General features: G+C 36.4%; 1 protein-coding gene across 1 annotated transcript; it reads left to right on the forward strand.

Moving 5' to 3' along the window:
• Positions 1-259: 259 nt before the first annotated feature.
• Positions 260-5907, forward strand: LOC108665604 (probable glutamate receptor). The gene is made up of 6 exons (XM_018152380.1): positions 260-754; positions 963-1210; positions 2008-2203; positions 3336-3479; positions 3678-3873; positions 5666-5907. Exons 1-6 carry the CDS (start codon positions 260-262, stop codon positions 5905-5907), a joined length of 1521 nt encoding a protein of 506 aa, XP_018007869.1.
• Positions 5908-23069: the final 17162 nt, after the last annotated feature.

Raw genomic sequence — 23069 nt, forward strand, 5'->3', positions numbered from 1 at the left:
TAAAGGTCCTCGACTCACGCACATATTCTTTATAAACAACAACTTTGAAGAGTTTATATTCGAAGAATCAGATTTGAAGTGGAACCCTGATTATTTAATCCTATTTTCCTTGGGGGATAGACATTTCCAAGATTTATTTCAGCAGGAGGCGATTCTGAGGGTGAAAAAATTGATCCTTTTGCAGTGCCAACCGCATGGAATAGTTTACACTTATTTACCATTCAAGAAGCAAGTACAAACCCTGGGGCGCTGGAGCTCTATGACTTTCAAGAATTTCGATGATATTTTCCGTGATCGCTACCCATCTTTCGACGGCTACACTTTCCACTTGGCAACTTGGTTCGATGATAAACCCTACATTTTTCAATCGAGAAGTGGCCCTAAAGGAGAAGGAGAAGGTGTAGAAATCGAGATGTTGAATGCCTTGTGCAAAGTTTTGAATTTCTCCTACACTATTACTGAGGAACCGTCGGATATGAAGTGGGGGGCATACGAGAACGGAACTTGGAATGGAATGCTGGGAATGGTTTACCGCAAGGAAAAGAACTTCACAGTGAATTTCTTCGTGATTACTGACCAGCGACGAGCTGCATTTGACTCGACTGTGTCGTATTGGAATGAAGGTTTCGGCATATCCATGCTTGCTCCGCCACCTTTTCCCAGGTGGAAGAATTTCTACTACCCCTTCACTGCTCATGTTTGGATGGGTCTCTTCTTGACGTTTATAATATCGGTTGTGTTTTACGTAATACTGGTGGGTCATAAAATCCTTTGAAATAAAATCAGATTTGTTATTAAATTGGAATATAACTTATTTAAAAACATGTTAAAAGCTTCTTTGTTGTGCCACGATGCTAGTAAATGCACGAATTCATTGGAAAGTTAATCTTGAAGTTTTTACCATAACCTTGAGCTTATTCATTATGATTTGTCATGCATATTCATGTATAATTTTTCCCCAGAGGCACTCAGACGATCCAGCCAACACAACAGATTGGCAAGCTTGGCTGCACTTATTTCGTTCCATGTTGAACATCGCGTGGCCGAGGCTTCCACGGAAAACACCAGAGCAAATTTTCATTGGATTTTGGTTCCTGTTTTGCATGGTGGTTGCGCTCGCGTACACCGCTAACCTCATTGCATTTCTTACGGTACCGCTGTATCCAAAACGGATCCAAACTGTGGAGCAGCTCGCTCTTAGTCACTACGGGTGAGTGTGCATTATAGGCAGAATACTTGAATGATTAATCCATGTTTAAATGAACTGGTCAACAGGTTGGAAGCCTCGTGTAATTAAATTTTGGCCTAGACAGTTGTTCATCTCTGGCAATAATCTTAGCAGAAACGTAGAGTACGAGGTAAGTTACGAGGCAAAGAAAAAATTATAGGAGCTTATTAAGCCAGAGAACTGTTTAAGCTGAATAACTGTTTAAGTAGAGTACGAATTAAGTTACGAGGCAAAAATAAAAAAAAGTATACGAGCTTATAAAGTCAGAAGGTTACTGAAAACTGTGTTTAATTGTATGAAATGGAATCTTTATCAATTCGATTTATGCACGAGTACAGAAATTCATTGTAAAAGCTGTGCCACTGTGTAAGGAGTGCATGATTCAGTTTTTATTGTCTTCCTAAAAATCGTCATGGGTAATTTTTCTTTTTAGAATTACGATTTTCTTCATTTAAAATTCGGGTCTGTTTGCTTCATTGAGATTAATTGATTTCAGATAATTTTATAGAAATAAAATATACATTTATAGCAACGAATTGATGCAAAATATGATGCGTATTAGGTCAGGAGTAATGCCCATACTGCAAACCTATAGAGAGGAGTTTGACTGTCCAACTTAGATTGCATACCACAAACGACGTCCACTGCAAAATGGAAATAAATAAATATAGTGACTCACAATAATGTGGTTCTGACAAGGCAATGAAATTACTAGTGAATTATTCTATCTTTCAATACCTGGATGAAATAATGGTCTGATATGACTATGGTTTTTCCAGTATTTCAATGTACGACTACGGGGAATTCGTGCCAGGGGCCTTAGCGTCTTCCACAGACCCGATGTATCGGCGCATCAGAGCTCGTCTGGAACTGTACCCTACCTACGCTGAGGCGGTCTATCCTATGCTCAACGGCACGCACGCTCACGTCGAGAGCTTCTCGTACAACAGGATCGTAGTGGCTACAGAGTTCAAGGTATTTATTAACATTACACGGGCATGGTGGCGCAGTGGTTAAAGTTCAGAGTACCAAGATTGGAGCAGAGAGGCGCGGGTTCGATCCCAGCTCTGTGCGCCAGTTTCTGGTCAGAATCGGCAAGGAGGTCGGGCGGTTAAGCAAAGCAAAATTGCAGCAGTGAGTTGCGAGTTCGAGACCGCAAAATGCTGTGAATGTTGCGATGTTAAGAATCGGCGACAGGCCTACGGCCTAATAAACGCTGCAACCGCTATTATTATTATTATTATTATTATTATTATTATTATTATTATTATTACCAATTTACTTATCAAGAAGTTGTGACATAAGATTCCAGGAAACGGTCGGGTGAGTTATAGATTTGCATCTAAGCTGTACATCGGCGACATACTAGCTACATCAACGCTCATAGCTTAGCTTGTCATGCTGTTTATTGATTTATCTTTATTCGTTCATCTTGTAGGGTAGAGTGGGGTAACTCTCCTCTCTAATTTCTTCCATCTTGCTCACGCTAGACGTGTTCTCAGTATATGGTAGTTGAATTTTCCTGGAGCCGTTTCTCAATTAAAGTAAAATTATGAGTTTTACGAACGAACCCAAAACACTATTCTTAGAATGCATTTGGTTTTGAAATTTCCGAACTGGCTCTGAACTGGATAAGTTTTTATTTAACTCACTTTTCGCGGCGGTCAACGGATCAGGTTCAATATGATGACTTCCTGTGTCCTGATAACTTGAACCGAATTGCGAAAATTTCTGGAGTAGGACAGTGAATTTCTATTGAAGGTTAATGTATTATACAATAAATCACAGTAAGTTTATGTTTTAATTTATTACGATAAATGATTAAAAGTGGGCAAATGCTACAAAAGCCTTTTTAACGAGATGTGAACGATTTTTAAAAGAAGATACCGTTTAGTTGAGTATCAACCTTGATCAATCACTTCGAGTATATATGCATGTAGATAAAGCGTAATTAGAGGCCTTTCTACGTATACGTGCTTCTAGGATAGGTAATAAATTTGGAAAATAGATACAATTATGTCAACCACCTGAAATTTTACGTTTTCTTGGAAGATAAGTTGCCGTATATAATTAATCTATGTTTCTTATAGCTGAATTTACCCTAAAGGCGAATAACTCCTACATGCTGAAGGAGCAGCTATTCCCCGGTCACCTGTGCTGGTATTTCCAAAAGAACACTCCCTACGTGTACAAGTTTGATGATGGGATCCAGAGGCTAGTCGACTCGGGGCTAGTCAATCATTGGCTGACGGTGAGATAAGATGTCACTAGCGTGCAACTTATACAATTTAGTTGAAATTTCGCGACGTTCGTCACGAAAATTGAATTTTTTTCAATTGAATTTGGTCTTACAATCGCATGGTGAGTTTAGTTCCCAGATCCCAGCTGGGTGAGTTCAAGTTAATTAAGAGTTAATTCAGCATTCGACGAGTTCGAGTCCATACCCCAGCTGGGCGAGTTCGAGTCCATACCCCAGCTGGGCGAGTTCGAGTCCATACCCCAGCTGGACGAGTTCGAGTCCATACCCCAGCTGGGGGAGTCCATACCCCAGCTGGACGAGTTCGAGTCCATACCCCAGCTGGGGGAGTCCATACCCCAGCTGGACGAGTCCATACCCCAGCTGGGGGAGTCCATACCCCAGCTAGGTGCGCTGGACTTAAAAGTTCAGTTCAAAGCTGAGCGATTTTGAGTTCAGACCCCAGCTTATCGAGGTCGAATTTAGTCCCCAGCCAGACAAGTTAGGCACTAACTGGGTGCGCTCGAGCTTATCACAAAGAGAAATAGTAAATCCTAAACCGGTGCGAAGTGCGATCAAAGCTTCAACGTCAACACATTCCCTACACTCTGAACATAGCAACAAAATAACTTGCTAAGCTTGAGCATTCAACTCAAACTATTAATTTTTTGTTGTAAATTTTTAGCCAAAACTGAATGATTGAAAATCATTCGCTGCGTGCGTTTGATTATGACTATTTGAATCAGATTCGACGAAAGAAGTTTCCGTACCTGAACACACGTGCACACACTACGAATTTTTATTAGATATTTTGAGTGTATGCATAACCTATACAAGTTATAGTTTCACGAAACTTATTTCCCAGAAAACCAGCAGTTTAATTATCATGAAGGCGTTTAAATTAATACGCATATGTACTTTCGATCAGTTTGAAGACGTTCATCAAGCTTCGAATTGGTTAATCATGTTAAACGAGACTAGCCATCAACGCACAAACTACCGAACTCGTCAGTACTTAGAAAATAATTTCAAAGAGGCTTGAAAGATTTTTTTAAGCCGAATCCTGCATACCGGTACTAAATTTTTGTAGCAAAATTACTCAAAACCATAAATTTTTTTGCTTAATCTATGCTGTTCACATTAAATTGAATATTGTATAATCGAAACGTCTTAAAAAATATAAAAATATCTAAAACCAGCTTTTGCATCATACAATGTGGACAATTACTCGCTCAATAAATATTCTGATACAGACACAGATACCGTCTGATTCAAATACCCTATTCTGTCTCTAACCCTAGAATACGTAGAACATTCAAATATTCTTCTCAGAAATGCCAGTCAACGAAATATCTGCTCTTCTAAAATATTAGCTATGGCTTCTGCAAACTATTCAACGGTGAATATATTCAGCTAAATAAAGTCAATTGAATAATTTGCTTCACATAACATCAAGTCATGAGCTGCGGTTGCGGAGCGGCAGTCAGAGCGTATAGCGGCAAGAGTTGCGTTTCTTTTTACAAATAATTAGACATGATTTGCCTTCTAGGTATTTACACTCCAAAGGGTTCAGTCAGTCAGTTATTCAAATCATACTCCGGCAGTCTTATGAGAATTTTACAGACTGAAAAATTTCAAAGCTCATCGTTCCTTTGATGGATTCAGACTCTAAATTTGAAACGCAAAGATAGAATTCACGAGAGAACACGTTTTTTTTTTGCAGCGCAAGCTCAGTTATCAGCAGTGCCAGGGTAGTGATGAATGGCCCCTGGACACCGAACATTAGAGTCCCCAGTTGATAATATATTTGCGAAGTTCTGCCCGAAACTTATAAATGTTGCCGAAATTAATCTTAAATAATTTTATGCGTTCGTTGTTAGAGTTTTCAGGATTGGTTTTGAAAATCTCTTAACAAATTACATGATTATCTATGTTTTTTTAACGTAGATCAAGTGTGATTTATGTTCAAATTGAGTTACAGCCAAAATAAATAAACGCAGTTTGAAAGCGCTCCAGTAATTTGGTCACTGAATGTACGTTCATTTGACAAATCTAGTACGTTATGTTTAAATCTGGTGAATAAAATAATTGAAAGCTTGATTCAACATTCGACTTATTCGTGGTAGGTAAAACAAACTAATGCTATAAAATGTTTCAATGGAACTTAACATATAGAATCAAATATAAAATATTTCCCGCAGTACAATATTCTCAATTACAGGAAAAGACCGAGAGTTTCTTGGGACGGGACTTCGAGCGGCGCAACCTGCAGCAGACGCAAGTACGAGCTGAGACTGCACTGCGGGTTGACCACTTGCAGGGAGTGTTTCTGGTGCTGGCCGTGCTGGAGGCTTGTGCTACTCTGCTCTTTGCCGGCGAGGTCATTCATTATAAGCTCACCACTAAACCTAAACTATACCAAAACACAGAAAAGACAGCTTAAACTAAGGGCAAGGGTCATTGAGTTACTTTTTGTAGATTACACTTTTTGTAATCAAAGTTTTGATCCCGTAAACTGAAACTAGCTTAAAATTTTGATTGGTTATTATACTCTTGATTGACGAACATGTGAAACAAAAGAGCTTGTATGAAATTACACCGTCAGGTTAAAAATTTAACAGTAAACGAGCGAATTACTATGTTCGCCATCTTGATTCAAATTACATTCGATAAAACCCATTGATAACGGATAAATACATCAAACGTACTAGGCATTGAAATTCGATTGCACAATAACTCAAAATGGCTTGCCCTAGACAGCAGATAGTCAGGAGGAGGATTTTTGATTAAATTTTACGCACGAGAAAATTGAAATTGGATTCCTTCTTGCTTCTTGAAGTGCGACTCGCTGCGTTCTCATCACAATTGTGAGAAAAAATTACAATAGTATAGTTTTTAAGCAGTGAAAATCAATAATAATATAATTATTATTGGAAGTAATTTTAGATTAACTTGAAAAAATGAATTGTTCAAATTGCATCTATCCGCTCGTTATCTGCGAAATTTTGAAGGTCCATAAGGAATTTTTTATTATGAAATTACTAATGATGTAATGTAATGAACAAATGAAAGAATGTTATTGAATTATTCGCTATACTTCATTGCAGAATTAGATAACTTCGTTATATCTTATCAGTTAATTGCGAAAAATATCATTTTTGATCTCTGTCTTTTTTTGAATGAATTGCATTGGAGTTCCGAAAAGTATGAAGGAATTTCAGAATTGATCTATTTGTTATAAGAGTAACTATGAAACTTTAATGGAAAAATATAATTTTTTGTTCCTAAATTTCTCAGTTGACAGCAAATATTTGTGTACATTTCAACGCTCCTGAGAATCAGGAACAAATTAAAAATTTAGATAGAAATCAACACAGAAAACCAGAGTTTCAAGGTAAAACCAGGAAAAGTAAGAATTTACATCCGTCAACGTTGTGGTTTCGGTAGGAAAATTATAAAAAAATCATTTTAACATGCATATTTTGCTTCGGTTTAATCATTACCAGTGTTGACTTTATGCCTCTTAACTATATGAATAAACCTATTACTGCATATCCTCTTAAATTACGACCATCCAAGCATAGAATGATGACCGTTCAGGACAAAATGATGTCCGTGTAATGACTTAAGGCTGATCGTGCATGGATTTGATGACAACCCTGTTGGGGTTTAATGACGACTGTGCTGGGATGTATTGATGACCTTGCATGAATATAATATTGACAGAGTAAAGATTTAATAATGGCCATGTAGGGATATAGTGACTTCCTTTCAGCCTTTCAGTGATTAAATGAAGACCGCACTTGAATTTGATAGTGACCGTAAAATTATATAATGTTGGCGGTACAGGAATATCAATAGCGTCGGGATTTAATGGTGGCCGTGAAGGGATTTAATAATGCAGGATTTCAAGGATTTGAATTAAGTAAAGAGTTAATTTATACAGGGATTTCACGGAACTCGAGAATTTATTTTTCATTTTCAGGAAATTTACTCTAGGACGTGACCTTAGGAAGCGATAATTCAAATTACTGGTCTTAATTTGAATTTCTGCTGCCCTAGGGCGCTTCTATTTGCTGAAGGCAGTGACGCCAGCGCAAGTGCCAGGAACGAATTTTTATTGCGATAGAAATATTAAAATTAAGAAAAAATTAGTCAGATTATTTAGGCAGGGATATGTTTCACTCCAGGTCATTATTTGTTCTTAGAAAAATGTAATTATTTTCTTGGCTTCATGCTGCCGCAGTATACGCAAATAAATAGTACCCCAAAGTGGATTTAGTCACTTTCTGTGCATTATTATCAGGACTTTTATCGCGCATTATGGTCAGTCATAACCGTTTAGCGTTTTCAATATTTACTAAATCTAACAAAATTGTTTAAAGACTCTTCCCAAAATTCCTCACAGCCATCCCAAGTTGAGAGTCAACTTAAAGTTACGACGATGAGACATCAGTCAATCGATGAGACCTTACGTCAATTATCAGCACATTTCCGTTAGCACCTCAATCGAAGGAGGAAGGTTGAACAATTCAGATAGCAATTTGTTCGACTTAGTCCTATAGAATTTGTATAACCTGACTTCAACAATACCGAGCATTTAGTGGTTGGTTCAGCTGAATGGGAGACTAATCGCGCCTCATGCAGGCGAAGGCCAGGTCTGAACAGTTGGATTAAGGTCGCCTCCGTCCCTCCATGGATGTGGGGGAAAAGGTCATATCTGGAGCGACATAGCCACCAATGCTGGATTCAAAGAATGTGATCATACTGTGTACGAGAAAGATTGCACTTCCTGAGTAATTTTCTATTACTCAGGAATTATTATTATTGACCATTACCCATTATTAAATATAAAAATAAATAATTCAAATTATATACATAGTTTGTACGAGTGTTTGAAGACTGGCACTGCGTCGAACGGTAGCGTATGCCGGGTTCTTATCATATCGGAATATTACCTGAGCATTTTAATCGTAATGGTGGAATGCTATGACTGTGTAAAAGGGAGGGGAGAGTTACACGTAGGTTTAAAAATTAAAATGTAACTTTTTCTTGTTTAAGTGCGAATTAAGTGCATAAATAAAAAATTCGAGTTTCATCTAAGATATTAAGCAACCTAAATGAGAGTTCCCTGCAAATTTAGCATCCAATTATTTTCCTTTCTTTAATTACAGCGCTATAGTTTCAAAATTGTTAAGTGCATTCAGGATGACGGGATTCAGGATGACGGGATTCAGGATGACGGGATTCAGGATGATGGGATTTAGGATGACGGGATTCAGGATGACGGGATTCAGGATGACGGGATTCAGGATGACGGAATTTAGGATGACGGGATTCAGGATGACGGGATTCAAGATGACGAGATTTAGGATGACGGGATTCAGGATGACGGGATTCAGGTTGACGGTGTTCTGGATGGCTGGATTCGAGATGATGGGATTTGGATTCTCAAATTGCTATGATTATCTCTCGCAGGCAAATACGGGCTAACCGGCTAAAACATAATATTATGAAAATACCACAGTTAGTATGCTCGTATTTAAACACAACATTCACAGAATGAACCATGGTTCTCAAGTTACTAATGTGTCTCTTTTTCACAGCGACTATAATTATTGGTATATTGATCCATTTTGAATTAGCGACTGTTGGAATTACACAAGATTTAGTAATTCCGCGTACTTTGGTCACATGGCACACAATAGTGAAGATACCTAGAAATATTTCTGAATATTTCATTCATATGGAGTTTCGAAAGTCGCATGTTTTCGGTACTTCTCAGAACAAAATATTTCTGTGGTCTCGCCACGAGAACTTAACCAAGATCCAAGAGTCTCTTTTCTTGACATAAGAATTGAGTCGGAAACCCAAGTGACAAGATAAACAAGGCTAAGATTGCAATCTCCGCTCAAGAGGCAGGAATTGGAGCACGTATTACGCCTTCACAAACACATATGTTGACATCCAATTTGCTGAAATGCCTAATGAGAAGGAAAATATGTTCACCATTATGTAAAAATAAATATTCAACACTCATATATACAGAATATTCTTCGGAAGAAACTTTTCGATGTTTCTAGTAACAAACTGGTTATAGACTATATTTTTCTATTACTAGGCATTTCATGGACAACATTTGACGAAAAATCGATTGTAAATTTTTGAAAAGTATTTATGCAATCCTGACTTGGTTATTCCACACAAAAATGCAGAAAATCATCCTGCAGGTGAAAAGTTCTAAATCAAATGAATGTTGGTGGAAATACAATGAACTTGAAGGTGGAAAATTCGTATCGTCTTCTAGTATAATCAAAACATAATAACTACAGTATATGTTCTATAAGTCACGTATAAAGTAGAATCACTTTATAACTGAGGGGGAGAACACATGAATATGATCAGACAATACAAGTAAATGTACAGATTAGACAAGCAACGTTATCTCTAGTTAAAAATCATTAACAACAATTCTCAACTTAAACCCAAAATCCATAAAATTTCTTCATCAACGCGAAATGCCGACCTTGAAATTGTAATAAAAGACGCGGGAAGAAGCTATATTCGAATTCTTCGAATTGGTCGCTAATCAACGTAAGTTACAATTTCACGATAGAAAAAAAATGGAATTCGCTCTTTGCTTTGGCGATCTGTAATACTGAGTCCGCGCAATTAATAGCGATTACCAGCGTTTAAAATTACCGCAGCCGATCAAACGTAGCGTCAGGTTCACGGATTTTTCATCAGCATTAACGGCTCAATCCCGCGTATAATTGAAGGATAGAAATTAATCTCATTGCATATTAACTTTGCTTTGAAGTCAAATGAAGGAGCCGTATAGCCAATATCGCCAACACTGGTTATCGATGAACAATTAAACCTGGACTCGTTCATTTTACACGCAATTGTCGAGAAACCGATGCGTTAAACTAATTTTCTGACAACGGAGAATCATTACGAAATTAAATTTCGCGGGAACCAACGAAATGTTGAATCGACAAATTTGAAGGTTACATAGTGAGAGTATGAAGTAAGTATTGTAAGAACACATTTTCAGAGTCGGTAATTGTAGCTACGACTGCTGAGAGCGAAGGAGTTTATTGCAGCTCTTCACACTGACGGACTAATTACGTAATAGAGGCTATTTCTTCCAGCACGGCTTCTTGTATAAATGAATAGAGGATATTTCTTCCGGCACGGCATCTCAAATAAATGATCGAGGTCACGAAAGTCTATCTTTTTGCAAGAAAAAGAAGTAAATATTGCAGTAAGAAAGATGATACCTAATCGCTAAAGTGTGTAAAGCTTACAGGGAAAGTGAGTGCAAAATTTCACAAAGACAAAAATCAATACAATTTATCTTTTTTCTCCTGCGTCAGAGTTGTTAAGATCAATAAATTTAGGAGTGAAAAGTTATTTTAATGATTTTAAAGGCGTAACTTGTACTAATTGTTCGTATTCAGTAGATAAAGTATTAATTGTAATAGTCAGTGCTAAAGAAGTTCGTTCACATGTATTTAACCTGATTATTAAGGAAACATATCCACATTTCATATCTAATGTGTCATGTGCATATGTGCATTAATATAATGGGAAATGAAAACACCTGATACGTTTTTCTTAGTCTCAGTGAAATTTTTGGTTCTAAAACTCGGAGATTTGAAGTTGAAATGAATATTGATAAATAAATACAAATTCTTCTGACAACATGAAACTTGACGACTGGAATTTGGACGAGGCGAGCAAAAAGTTTATAACAGCAGTTCAATCTATTGAATCATTTTCATTTTGATGAAGTTGTACATTTCTTAGTAGAATTTTTCCTTCTTCCGGCCATCTGCAGCCTCGTGTGATTTTGTTTTGGCTTCTTTGGGCTCAAAATTTTGCTCATTCTATGATGGAATTTCCAACTCTTCCCATTCAGAGATGTTATAAGGTCGTGCTGGGATTTAATAATGACCATATAGAAATTGAATTGAGACCCTTTAGGAATTTGATGACACCAGCTCAGGGATTTAATGATAAACGATTAATTGAGAGATTTAAAATTATTACATTTTAATAGTTTTTTGATAATTACCTTCATTACGCAAAAATTCTATTCCAAGCAAAGGACAGCATCTTTATAGATTAAAACTAATTATCTTGTGGGTCATAGATGATGAAATTTAGAGCCAGATTTTACCGTTTTAAATTTCATTGAACTTTCATAAATTCTCATTGCTTGACAGTGAATTATTACCTAGCAAATGAGGATTAGATACAAATCCCAGCATTGATAAATAAAATGGTTCCGAATTAATAGAAAATAAAGAAATGAAGTTTCATGAATAATGAATGCAAGTCAATCGCAATCACGATGTGGAGTCAAAGTCCTCAGTCCACAGTCACTTCATTTTCCCTTCTCTCAGAACGTGCCCGTTCTGACCATAATATTTACTAACATGCTATTCAGTATTATCATAAATATGAATGGGCGACCAAATATGATAAATCAAAGGGAGGGTCGACAGAGAAAATCAGATATCGGTGTAAAATAATCGAGAGGTGTTTCAGTTTAAGGACGATGCAAGCATGTTGATTAAATTTGGAGTTTGAGTCCAATTTGAGCTCGCATTTCAATTCCTTGACTAGATTTTCGAATTCGATAGCTTGGAAATTGAGCGGCAAACACGTGACAGAGGATGAGAATACAAATGCGAGAGATGCAGAACATGGGAAGGCATTTCAGATAGAATACATCTATTAAATGGAGCAGAAAGTGACAGATGGGATATAAATATAAATTTATACAACAAAAATCTACTTGGAAATCAGAGACAAGATACGTCAGATAGTTCAATTGTGTAATATGAAACAGTTAAAATTTATGATAACCCATCAGAAAAGCAGCAACATATTGGGGCTGTCGTCTTGCATTACTTGAATCAATATAACGCAGTTCTTGGGTTGAACAACAAGAAGCGCTTCAAGTCTTTCAATCAGGAATTCGGTGCATATCTGCACAGGAAATTAATGCACGAGTCAGCCATTTTACTAGAAATTGTGAGACGCGACGCTTCGGTGTGGAGTCAGTCTTATTGTGCGGATATAAAAAACAGATTTACGGAGAAACAAGTGATTGTTTTTAAAACCAATTTATTTCGGAATTATCGACTCATTCTTAAGTTAAACCTTCTCTTCAAACTGTATAATTACCGGCTAATAATCATTATCGAGCGCGAAAATGCATTCCATTATGTAGGTACATTTCTTCATGTAGCTACCACATAATAGCTACAAATGAGTTCCAATCTCATGAATAAAATATTATATTATTATCATAACGCCCAGTTCACCGATATGCTTCCTGGAGTGCGTAAAGATTCAGCGATGACGTAAACTTTGTATGCAATAATTTTCATTTAATTTAGGGGAGGGATTTATTTAAGATCAAAATATGGTTTTAAGAACAGCGAAACAAAATTTGTGTATCGTCGACTGAAGGTTTTTTTTATCGAGAATAGACTTATGACGAAAGAATAGATTTATAAACAACGATTCAAAGTAATAAAAACTCAAAGACGTGATGCAAAAACTAGGACAATAAAGACTTGAGGCAAAAAGAGACGTCTTAAAAGTGGCAAGCTCAAATATTCAAAATGAATAATTTAGAAATGTTGCTGCAGCGCAACAAATTTTCTCGTGATATTCGTCTCTCCTTCGTATGTGTGATGAATGCGACGTGCTGGAAGAAAAAAATATAGCATGCTTGAAAATGTTAAATGTGAGCGGCAGCAGTTTGAAGATGTAGTGCACTGGAGCTTATTTATGCCTTTAAGCGAGTCGCCAAGCTCTGTGGTCAAAATTACGACCCTTTTGCCAGCACCTGATGTCGGGAATTCCAACCGAGAAAAAGTGCGACCATGAGGCTTAAGAATAGCCCTGGCAAAATACAAGAAGCGTTCGCATGTCATCAGCTTATGGAAGAAGCTTTGCGGTAGCTGCGCTATTCGTAAATATTCATGAAAAATGTTTTCTTATAGGAAGGATAGCATCGATCATTCCTCAGAGTAGGACTTTTCATGCAGAAGGACATGCGTTGCCTTGTGCTAAAAAAGTTCAAGGTAATTTATCAGGACGTTGTTTATGCCGAAGAAGTTTCTCAGTGAAGTGATACTGAAGGTCATTCGATAGGAAATTGTTTCTACAGCTCAAATTCCGCATTATTTTTAGTTTGAAAATTTTTTGTCAACCGGTATTATTGTAAAAGAACAACGTTTAATTTTATAAATATAATATTTACAAATTATTATATTGTCGGGGCCCATTCGATAAATAAATGATATATAAATGAAGCCGTCAGTGGCCCCAGACATCCACTTATGATCGTGTCGTAATAATTATTGCCATTGAGAAGGATGAATAAAACTGGATCAATGAGCAAAAATAATAATTGAAACAACCTATCAATGAATACCAAACAAATAAATAAACAATACAAAACCGTGCGTTTTCATTAGGCCGACTAACTATTTTCAATAATGATCGAAGCAAGTTATATTGGAGCCTTTCTGCACATACAAAAACGAAAACACAAAATTAGAACTAATGAAATAAATAAACTAATAAACGCAGAAATATAGCACGGATGACATATAATACATGAATAAATATAACTACAAATATGCACTAAAAGATCAATAAAAATTTCACTTAAACACCAGAGCACTGTCAACACTGAAAATAAGCACGACTAAAAAAACCACGTACCTCTGTGGTGGAATCGCACAAACGAATGACAAGATATAGTGGATTCCTACGCGAGGTCACGTCAGTGGTGACTAAAAACCTAAAATAGAAATTACTAATCTAATATTTACAATAACATACGTCTCCTTATAATATTTACAATCAAGTTTTTCCAATATTTAATTCATATTCGATTAAATTATTCAATTATAATTATTCAAAGAAAAAAATGAGAGTGTCATTCAAGTTTTCTCAGTGAAAATAATAATTGAGAAAAACGCAGAGACTCCAGCAAAGACATTCCACTTATCACGAACTTTGCAGAATCTTTTTGGCAAAAACTAAATTTCTTCGGCATTGTGCCACAGCGCAAAATTGTGCCCGGGAATCTTATAGATGAAAATGGCTTCTTAATTGTTCTTTGAGGAGAAGTTTGAGCTTCTGGTGCAGATCTGACCGTCGACTTTCCTTATTTTTGAAGGGACAGTCTTTCTAGTTCACCTTATGGAGGCGATTGCTAAAAATCTTCTTATCAAAAGTTCACAGCGAAAGCCAGAGCTCTGTGCGGTCTTCAATGACGAAGTCTTCTATAACTTTTGTGGACCTGAGCGAGTAATTATAACTAAAATCTTCTAAATCTCTTTCAAAAGGCTTTCCATCGTGGAGATGAATGGAAATTTTAAATTTCTGGAAATAATATATATTATTTGGTTCCTAAGCCTTTTTGAGGATACTGCACACTGCATTACCAACAAATTTTGCATCACTGGGATATTTTACGCCCAATTTACTATCAATTTTGCTTAACTGGTACACTAAAATCTGAATCACTAGTAAAATATGCAACGATAGAGTTCTGAATACTGCATCACCCATCAAATGTGTGCGTTTGAGCATCAATATTATGCATGGACAGAAAGTGCATAAATAAATACAATAGTTTCAAGTGAAGTTTTAACTGCAGCTATCCCGTTAAAATTGAGGGTATCCAGCTTGCTGTGTAGCCTCTCCATCTAATTGCCCGACGTGACAATGGCGGGACAACTTCGCAAACTTGTTAAAATGATGAAAATATTATATGCATGCATGGTAATGGATGGCATGCCAGTAGTTAGTGTCAGTTTAGTGCAGAACAATCTTCAATCAATAAAGCTGAAAAGGGGCAATGCGTTAAGGTCCATCAGAAAAATAATCTAAAAGAAACATAATCTAAAGGTTCGAGAAACTGCTGAAAAACTGGAGAGGACTAAATGAAGTACTGAAACAGCGCCAACCGGCAGACAAATATGGATGGAAATCGTTTCAGGAATACCGAGAACAGAAGAAGCCGTTTATTTTATTTTACCTCACATGAACCTATACGTTGGGAAGACCACAGAGAGCGGTCCACAGGAGCTGCGTAAATCCAATTGACGGTCTATCAGTTGAGCGCTAAAAGTTCTTTTGGGGCGACCGAATTCGACGGAACTGCAATGCTGTTTGAATTGAATTATTAGACCGAAGTCTTCGCCGTGCAGAGCTATCGTCACGGTCGTGGTCACGGGGTTCAGGTGCAGCTTCTATTATTGAAATTTCGCATTCAGTTTTTGTGAAGTTTTCAGAAATTCAAAATAGCGTAACAACCAATTCAAGAATGTCAAATTTATTATTAAAAACTGAGGTTTTAATTACCATTTTTAGGAATTTTTATGCGGGCGAAATGAATCTTAACTCCACTTGCTTATAAATTTCTGACTAAAACTGAGAACAGGTGGCTGACTGGGTAGGGGGATGTTTTCCATATATGAGTGTTTTTTATAATATGATAGGCACGGTAAAAGATGAAGATGATATGCGCATGGTTTAAAATAGAGTCATAAAATTGTTTGTTGTCACAAGAAATTTCGGTTAATTTAGGAGCGCAAGGGATAGCGAAAGGTCTGTGTAAAACATGAGGCAACAAACGCACTTAACGGCTAAAACGAGTCAATTTTTCTGGCATGGCCTCAAGGTTTCCATCAATAAAGCTCAATCTTGGCAGATGATTATATTATTTATCAGTAATTGTGTAAACGTTTTATTTGAAAGACAAAATGAGAGTTGCTTCTAAATCATTTAAAATAGAAACGAGAGTTGAAAATTTTCTTGAGTGTTATAAACGAATGATACTTGAAATAAAGTTTATAAAAAATTTAAACTCCTAAAATTTTCACCAAAACAAGTTTTGTAATAAATTCATTGAAGTTCAATTTTGTTTATGGTCCAAGTACACACCAGTATAGTAACCTGAATAATTTGTTGATTTGACCACCTTGAGTAATTGATTTAAAATTTGGACTTACACCTTAATTTTCCCACTTACTATTCTCTCAACTCTGGACTCACAGCTTGCACATCCAATCTGCCAAAGAGTTCTTCTTCCGGCTAAATCAGTTCTTCTAATGTAACTATTTAAATGTGACCGAGGGATGTATACCAAATTTGATACACTTAAATTTACGATCGTGACTATTTCAGTGCATGCATGTATGCACTGGTGCCGATCATATTAGTAGAAAAACATTCGAAACCCAGTAAAAACAGACACATTTTTAGCCATGACCCTGAATGGGGCTCATTCGTTCTTATTTTCTGATGCGCGCGCTAAATCGATGTTGTCACACGAGAAAATTTTCGATACCTCCTGCGGCGTCGCCTGATGATCACACACTCAGCTTCACCATAAGCCATGCTTGGCTCCCTGGGGGCGGTGCAGCTGAAAGCTTCTGCATTATAGTCCATTTGTAAGCCACGGAGAAGAAAACAAGTATAAGAAGCTCTGTTATTGCTGCTGCTTTTTGATTGCATGATTTTCTGAAGCAAGAATATTTCAAAAAAATTTCATCATAGTTCATCTTGAGTACATTAATATATTGATTTTAGCGAAAGATGGGTACCCATGTTTTGTTTCATACTTTGATTACGATGTGAGAATCTTTTCTAATCCTACTGAAATTTTGTTCAATCTAAAATTAGAGCATGAATCTTGTATTTGTGTGTAGTAAACAGAAAACAAAAAATAAAAATATAATAGATTGTAGTAACGCCTTCAAAAACAATTCTGCTAAGCGAATTACAATTTCCATGCAACAGGATCGAAAATATGATTTTCAAACGAATCTTTTGTCCAAGGCTGTTTTCAATATATTTTGTGCAAGCTAGACACTTTTTCGCTACAATCATCTGGCTCAAATATATGTAACTGATACATGATATTAAACAAATGATGTTTATGCTCTGCATAAAACGAACGAATACAATTTAGCAAGATAAGTCATTTCTTCTCCTGAATGATCCACGGAAGGCCACGCACATAGCCCACCTTATCAGTTTCCATCGGTGTGATATCGACGGCCTACTTTAGTCATGTGATGGTCACGAAATATTCCTAGAAAATTTTCCTGTAGGTTGTCCCGGCAGGTACAGAGAGGCCCAGCCCCAAGGGCCCCTCGCCATTCAGAAGAGACTATAAATCAAGGCCTGTGACCTGCGACACGGTGGTTTGTGTATCAATATTTCGGCTTTATTACTGACATGGAGTGGCGTGACCGTGCTACGTAAAGCCGGCCATGTCAATCTCCCGACATGGGGCAGTTGTGGGCTGAGGGCTCTCTTGCCCTGCGTATATACGCGGTCGTCAACCGCTCCCTGACCCTAAATGTGCACACGATTATTTTTACTCTGCATGAAAATTAATTTTTGGGCGAAAAGAGGTCTACTTTACCTTATAATAAGAAGTTAAGTGCGGATAAGCTCACATTATAATTCGAAATCATGCAAGTGGAAGGCTTCTAATGGCTGAAAATGAGTAATTTTTTACTTATTTTTCTGGAACTAAAACTTGTGCACATGCAGTTCGGGACTGTGAACTATTTTATCGTTGACAATCGATGATTTCCATAATAAATTTATATATTGATGAATTTTTGAAATACAACCGAGTTTTTCAATGGCATTGAAGGAGGGATTGATTTCATTTACCATCTCAGAAAAATATTCATCACATTTTTAAATTCGGTTGGTTAAGAGTTATATGGCAAAATATGGTTGATATCGAGTAATAATCTGCAATGGCGCTTTAAAATTGGAATCTAGAAGCGTAAAAGAGTAAAATTTGGTTCATTATAGTTGGTCTCGAATCATGGATTTAGACGAGACTCTTCTATTCTATTATACTCGTAAGTTTTATTTTGTTGCAGCTATACAAAAAATTACAAAATATCTTTGCGTGTCTTGATATTAGTTCAATGATTAGAGACAAATGCTAGTATCTTTGCATGTATATGACTGAAATATATCAGCGTATATAATATTAAAACTATAACATATAAAACTAGGTCATGGTCTACATAAGACTTAAATACGAATTTAACTCAAATAATAAGATGAAACCTTAATCATTGAAATAAAAATTTACAACGCTGACGAAAAATGTGCTCAATTATTTTCCAAAGACCTCCCCGAAGAGCTTGCGGTTTACCGAGACTTATCGCCTTCAAGGCTGCAAGCTTGCCGCTGATGAAGTTAGCGCGCTACTACAGGCGTACTGAGTCTGCTCAGTGCTCGACATCACAATGAAAAAGCCTTCAAACTTATGACCATTTTACTTAAGCATGGTAAAGACTGGCTGCTATCGCTCCCTTAAGTCGCGCAGTTTTTCAACTCTGACAAGCTCTCTTAATTTTCAGCCCGGATCTTTATGCCTTAATTAATAGCTCGAGCTTTTTTGGACTCACGTTTGCAAGTTTGTAGGCTCGTAAGCCTCACAATATGCAGGGACTGGAGTTAGGTCGACAGTGACGAATGAAAACACTTTGTGCTCCTTAAAGTTAAAGAATCTACGGCAGTTTCTTTTTCAATATAAACCACTAACATTTTAGGTGGACATGTTTATGGTGAAATTTGACATGAGAAAATTCCGTTTCAGAGTCAATTATTTTATTTATGACCGTTTTTCATGAAGCATACATTTTTATCTTTATCCCAAAAAATTCAAGATTCAATTTACGAATGCACACAAAAATGTAATAAGTTGACAGTTATTGGTTGAGATCATATCTTATGTTTCCAAATCATTCAATACAGTTTATATTCATAACTTTGTTAATTCCACCACAAAAAAGCAACTGGAAAAAAGTAAAAAAAAATATAACTCAGTACTCACTGCAGTGAGTGACAGAGAGCGCATTTTCTCGTCGACGAAAACTTGAGGTCACGGACGGACGGACGGACAGACAGACAGACGGACATGGCGAGCACAATAGTGCATTTTTTCCATAAATGAGAAAATGCGCTAAAAACAAAAAATATATATAACTCAGTACTCACTGCAGTGAGTGACAGAGAGCGCATTTTCTCGTCGACGAAAACTTGAGGTCGCGGACGGACGGACAAACGGACAGACGGACGGACAGACAGACGGACGGACATGGCGAACACATGAGTGCATTTTTTCCATAAATTAGAAAATGCGCTAAAAAGAACGCCGATTTTCTATAGAATTTTCTCATTTAATTGAAGATAAAATACAAATTTTTAAATTCTCGCAGCTGATGTTTCTCTTAAGTGATTCAACAGGAGAATATTCAAAGACGCAAAATGTGTGCATTTTAAATTGTTTCTTTGGTTCATCTGAATGTCTGTAGCCAATAATTGAAGCTACACTTGATACAGGAAATCAAAATGATTTTCAGTCTAAGAAATATCATGAACGCGATTTTTAAATTAATGAAACGGTAGTTTTTTGGACCGCTTTCATATCCCTTATTAACACTTATGAGGAATACGAGGGCTCTTCTGGTCTAATTATATGACTAGATCAAACGACAGGTCAATATTAATAAAAAATGATTGACTTTGAGATGATCTTTTGAAATTGAACTTCCAAGGATCTCTTTAATGAGCTCCCAGTTTCTGCGAGGATAAGAAGCTATAGATAGAAAAGGACTAACTCCAATATTCGAGAGTTATGGAAATAAAATGAAAACTTCTAACAAACTACATGTCTCAGGTGATCACCACTTAATACCGTGATGAAGCAATAAAGATGTTAAAATATATTTCTGGATGACTCTATCAACTATGAAGAAGAATGTGAAAAATATTTTAGTTACTGATACAAACCAATTTAGAATTAAAGTGGGGAATTGCGAATTAAAAAGATGGTGAACCTAAATATCAGATTTTATATAAGCGGATCAGATAAATTTTCATCGGGAGCAATTTATTCCCTATCTCAAATAATAATATGATGAATATTTACGCAGCATATATATGATGTTTTGTTAATGACGTTCGACGACATCAGGAAATAATGTTATATTTCTATCTATCGCCGCGCACTCATCTTGCAACCGTTTTCGAATATTTTTTATGTAAAAAAAGCCTTTAAATTTCCCTAAATAAAAAAGTTTTCAGGAGTTATGAGAAGAACAATACAGAAATGAATCAATTTCTACAGGAGCGGAACGAAACTGTAAAATTTACGTTTGATCAATTGCTTTAGATCCCCAAAATAGTTTGTTCTATGTTTCTATATTTTGAACTTCAATCGCGAATCTTAATTTCTGTGATACAAGCTAAGAGTTTTCTCTGTTTCATCGACGTTCCGATCGAAGAACATGAATGCTTTGGTTCATCTATATTTTTTTCAGGCTGAACTCGAATTTCATTTATCGTTTGATGGGCTTTGCAACGGTCTTTGAAATTCAATTTCGTGGGCTACGATGGAGCAAGATAAACGTTTGAAAATTATGCTGCTATCACGAGGGTTCAGTAGGGCAGGCTTTTTAGGACGCGTGAATCTATGGCATCCATTGAGTCTAAAGCTGAAAGGGGGCTTTCACGAAAGCTATCGAAGGGAACCTAAGTAGCCCCCGGCTTTTGTTATATGCCAAGGGAACTTTGTCTATATGTTACTTAGTCATGGATACATAGTGAGTGTAGTATCGAATTTTGCAGCGTTGAAGAAAATGATCCGATTATGCATTATTAAAATGAAGGCGATTGTGACAACTCTATCAAAAAACTCAACGTCAATGTTTCTTCAATAAAAATATAGGTATTAATTTATCAATTTCATTCCATTCAGGTACAGCTTCTCATTAAAAATTCAGCTGTTATTCACGGTTTTATGGATACAATCGATGTGGCTAAAACTATGATATGATCGAAATATAAATGCTTGTGCTGATTAAATTTTCCAAATATGGCTGGTTGGTGGTCTCGAGAATTTCCTCTACGAAGTATTGCTCACCAAGCTTTTGTTCTCAGAACATACGACGCGACTTACGCTAATACACGGACGTTAATGCAAGCTTATGCGCTCGCAGAGGCCGCAAGTTTAGCGACTAATTAAAGACCTTATCTGAGAAGGACCAAGTTTTGGACTTTTCTGAGTAACTTGGAGAATATGCAGGTAGTGTCGTCAGCTTTGATGTTACGAAGCTTTTGAAATTAGGCTGTGCTGCAGAGCGCGTGATTTGCCTTATTAACGAAATTTGACACGCGTCTCGTTGACGCTGCAAACTTTGCTCAGCAGGATCAAGTGAGATTAAAATTGAGACCAGGAGTTCGTGAAAATTCGTTCTGTCAAAGGGAAAAATTTCTCGGGAGAGTCATGACAGAAAAGTGTATGTAAATTTCTTCTCCTACCAATTTTTTTTCTAATTTAAGGTTGTATACTCGCTTACATTTAATAATATAACTAAGGTTTTCTGTATAAGAAATCACAAACTAAATAAATCCCGCTCCAAAAAAATCGAAGTTTGATTTCATAATACTTTACTCGGTTATCGGTAAATCACTCGTCATGACCCCTGTTATTAAATTTACTTTTCAAAAATCATGTGGATTTAAGAAGAAATTAGGCGGAATTTTGTAATTAAAAGTTTAAGAGAAGTTGAATTCAAATAATTTGCTTGTAGCATAGCATATAGGCAGATCGAAAAAATTAGGTAATTGGATCGTCATGGATTTTTTCTAAAATTCAAACCACATTATGTGGAATAATGCATACCTCAGCTTGAATAAAGTTTTAATATTCAAACAATCTTTGAGAATACTTGATATTTAAAATCATATTAACTCACCATCAGGTTGAACGAAGGCGTTACAAAGATGTATGAAATTTATCAAATAATTATCTTAGACTCTCAAACTTTTCAATAAAGTGAGATGGGAAAAGGCGTGAATTAAAATTTTACCTGAAGAAGGATGAATCTCCCAGTCGAGCTGCGGTCTTTTCTGGTTTACGATGCAGTTTTGCGCATTGCGTACCAGCATACATCGCCATGACGTCACGTTAATTCTAGATCAATTGTGGAGAATAATTGGTTAGGTGCTATCGTACTAGGAATCTGCTCACGAACTTATCTCATTTACTTGCACGTTTTCATGCCGATCAGTGTAACGTACCGGCAACTGAAAATATGTTAAAATTTATATTTCTACGCTTCAGATATGATAATTTTGCCATGCTAGCATTTTTCTCGCAGAAACCTCGTTCAAATAACTCCCAATGTTCTCATTTTTTAAATTAGTAATATCTTAAGAGTCTTTTTAGCTTTTTTCGCCCTTTTGTCAGTTTAGTTTCCGATACTAATCGTGCAAATTTAATCCTACTAATTGATAATAATAGTATTATGGAATTTGGAGCTGTTATAAAAGATAGTCCATTAAACTTTTTCATAAGGCAAATTTTATTCTTTATTTGCTCTGGTTCTTCTTTTATTTCAACAATGTGATTATTTCACGTCTTATTAGCTATTTAATTTGTAGGTGATTTGGCATTTAGGCCATCCTATGACCTTAATATTCCTCATATTAATGCCGATTAGAAACGAACTTGCGTATAGG

This window comes from Hyalella azteca, unplaced genomic scaffold (genome assembly GCF_000764305.2).
Source record: "Hyalella azteca isolate HAZT.00-mixed unplaced genomic scaffold, Hazt_2.0.2 contig9708, whole genome shotgun sequence".
Classification (NCBI taxonomy): domain Eukaryota; kingdom Metazoa; phylum Arthropoda; class Malacostraca; order Amphipoda; family Hyalellidae; genus Hyalella; species Hyalella azteca.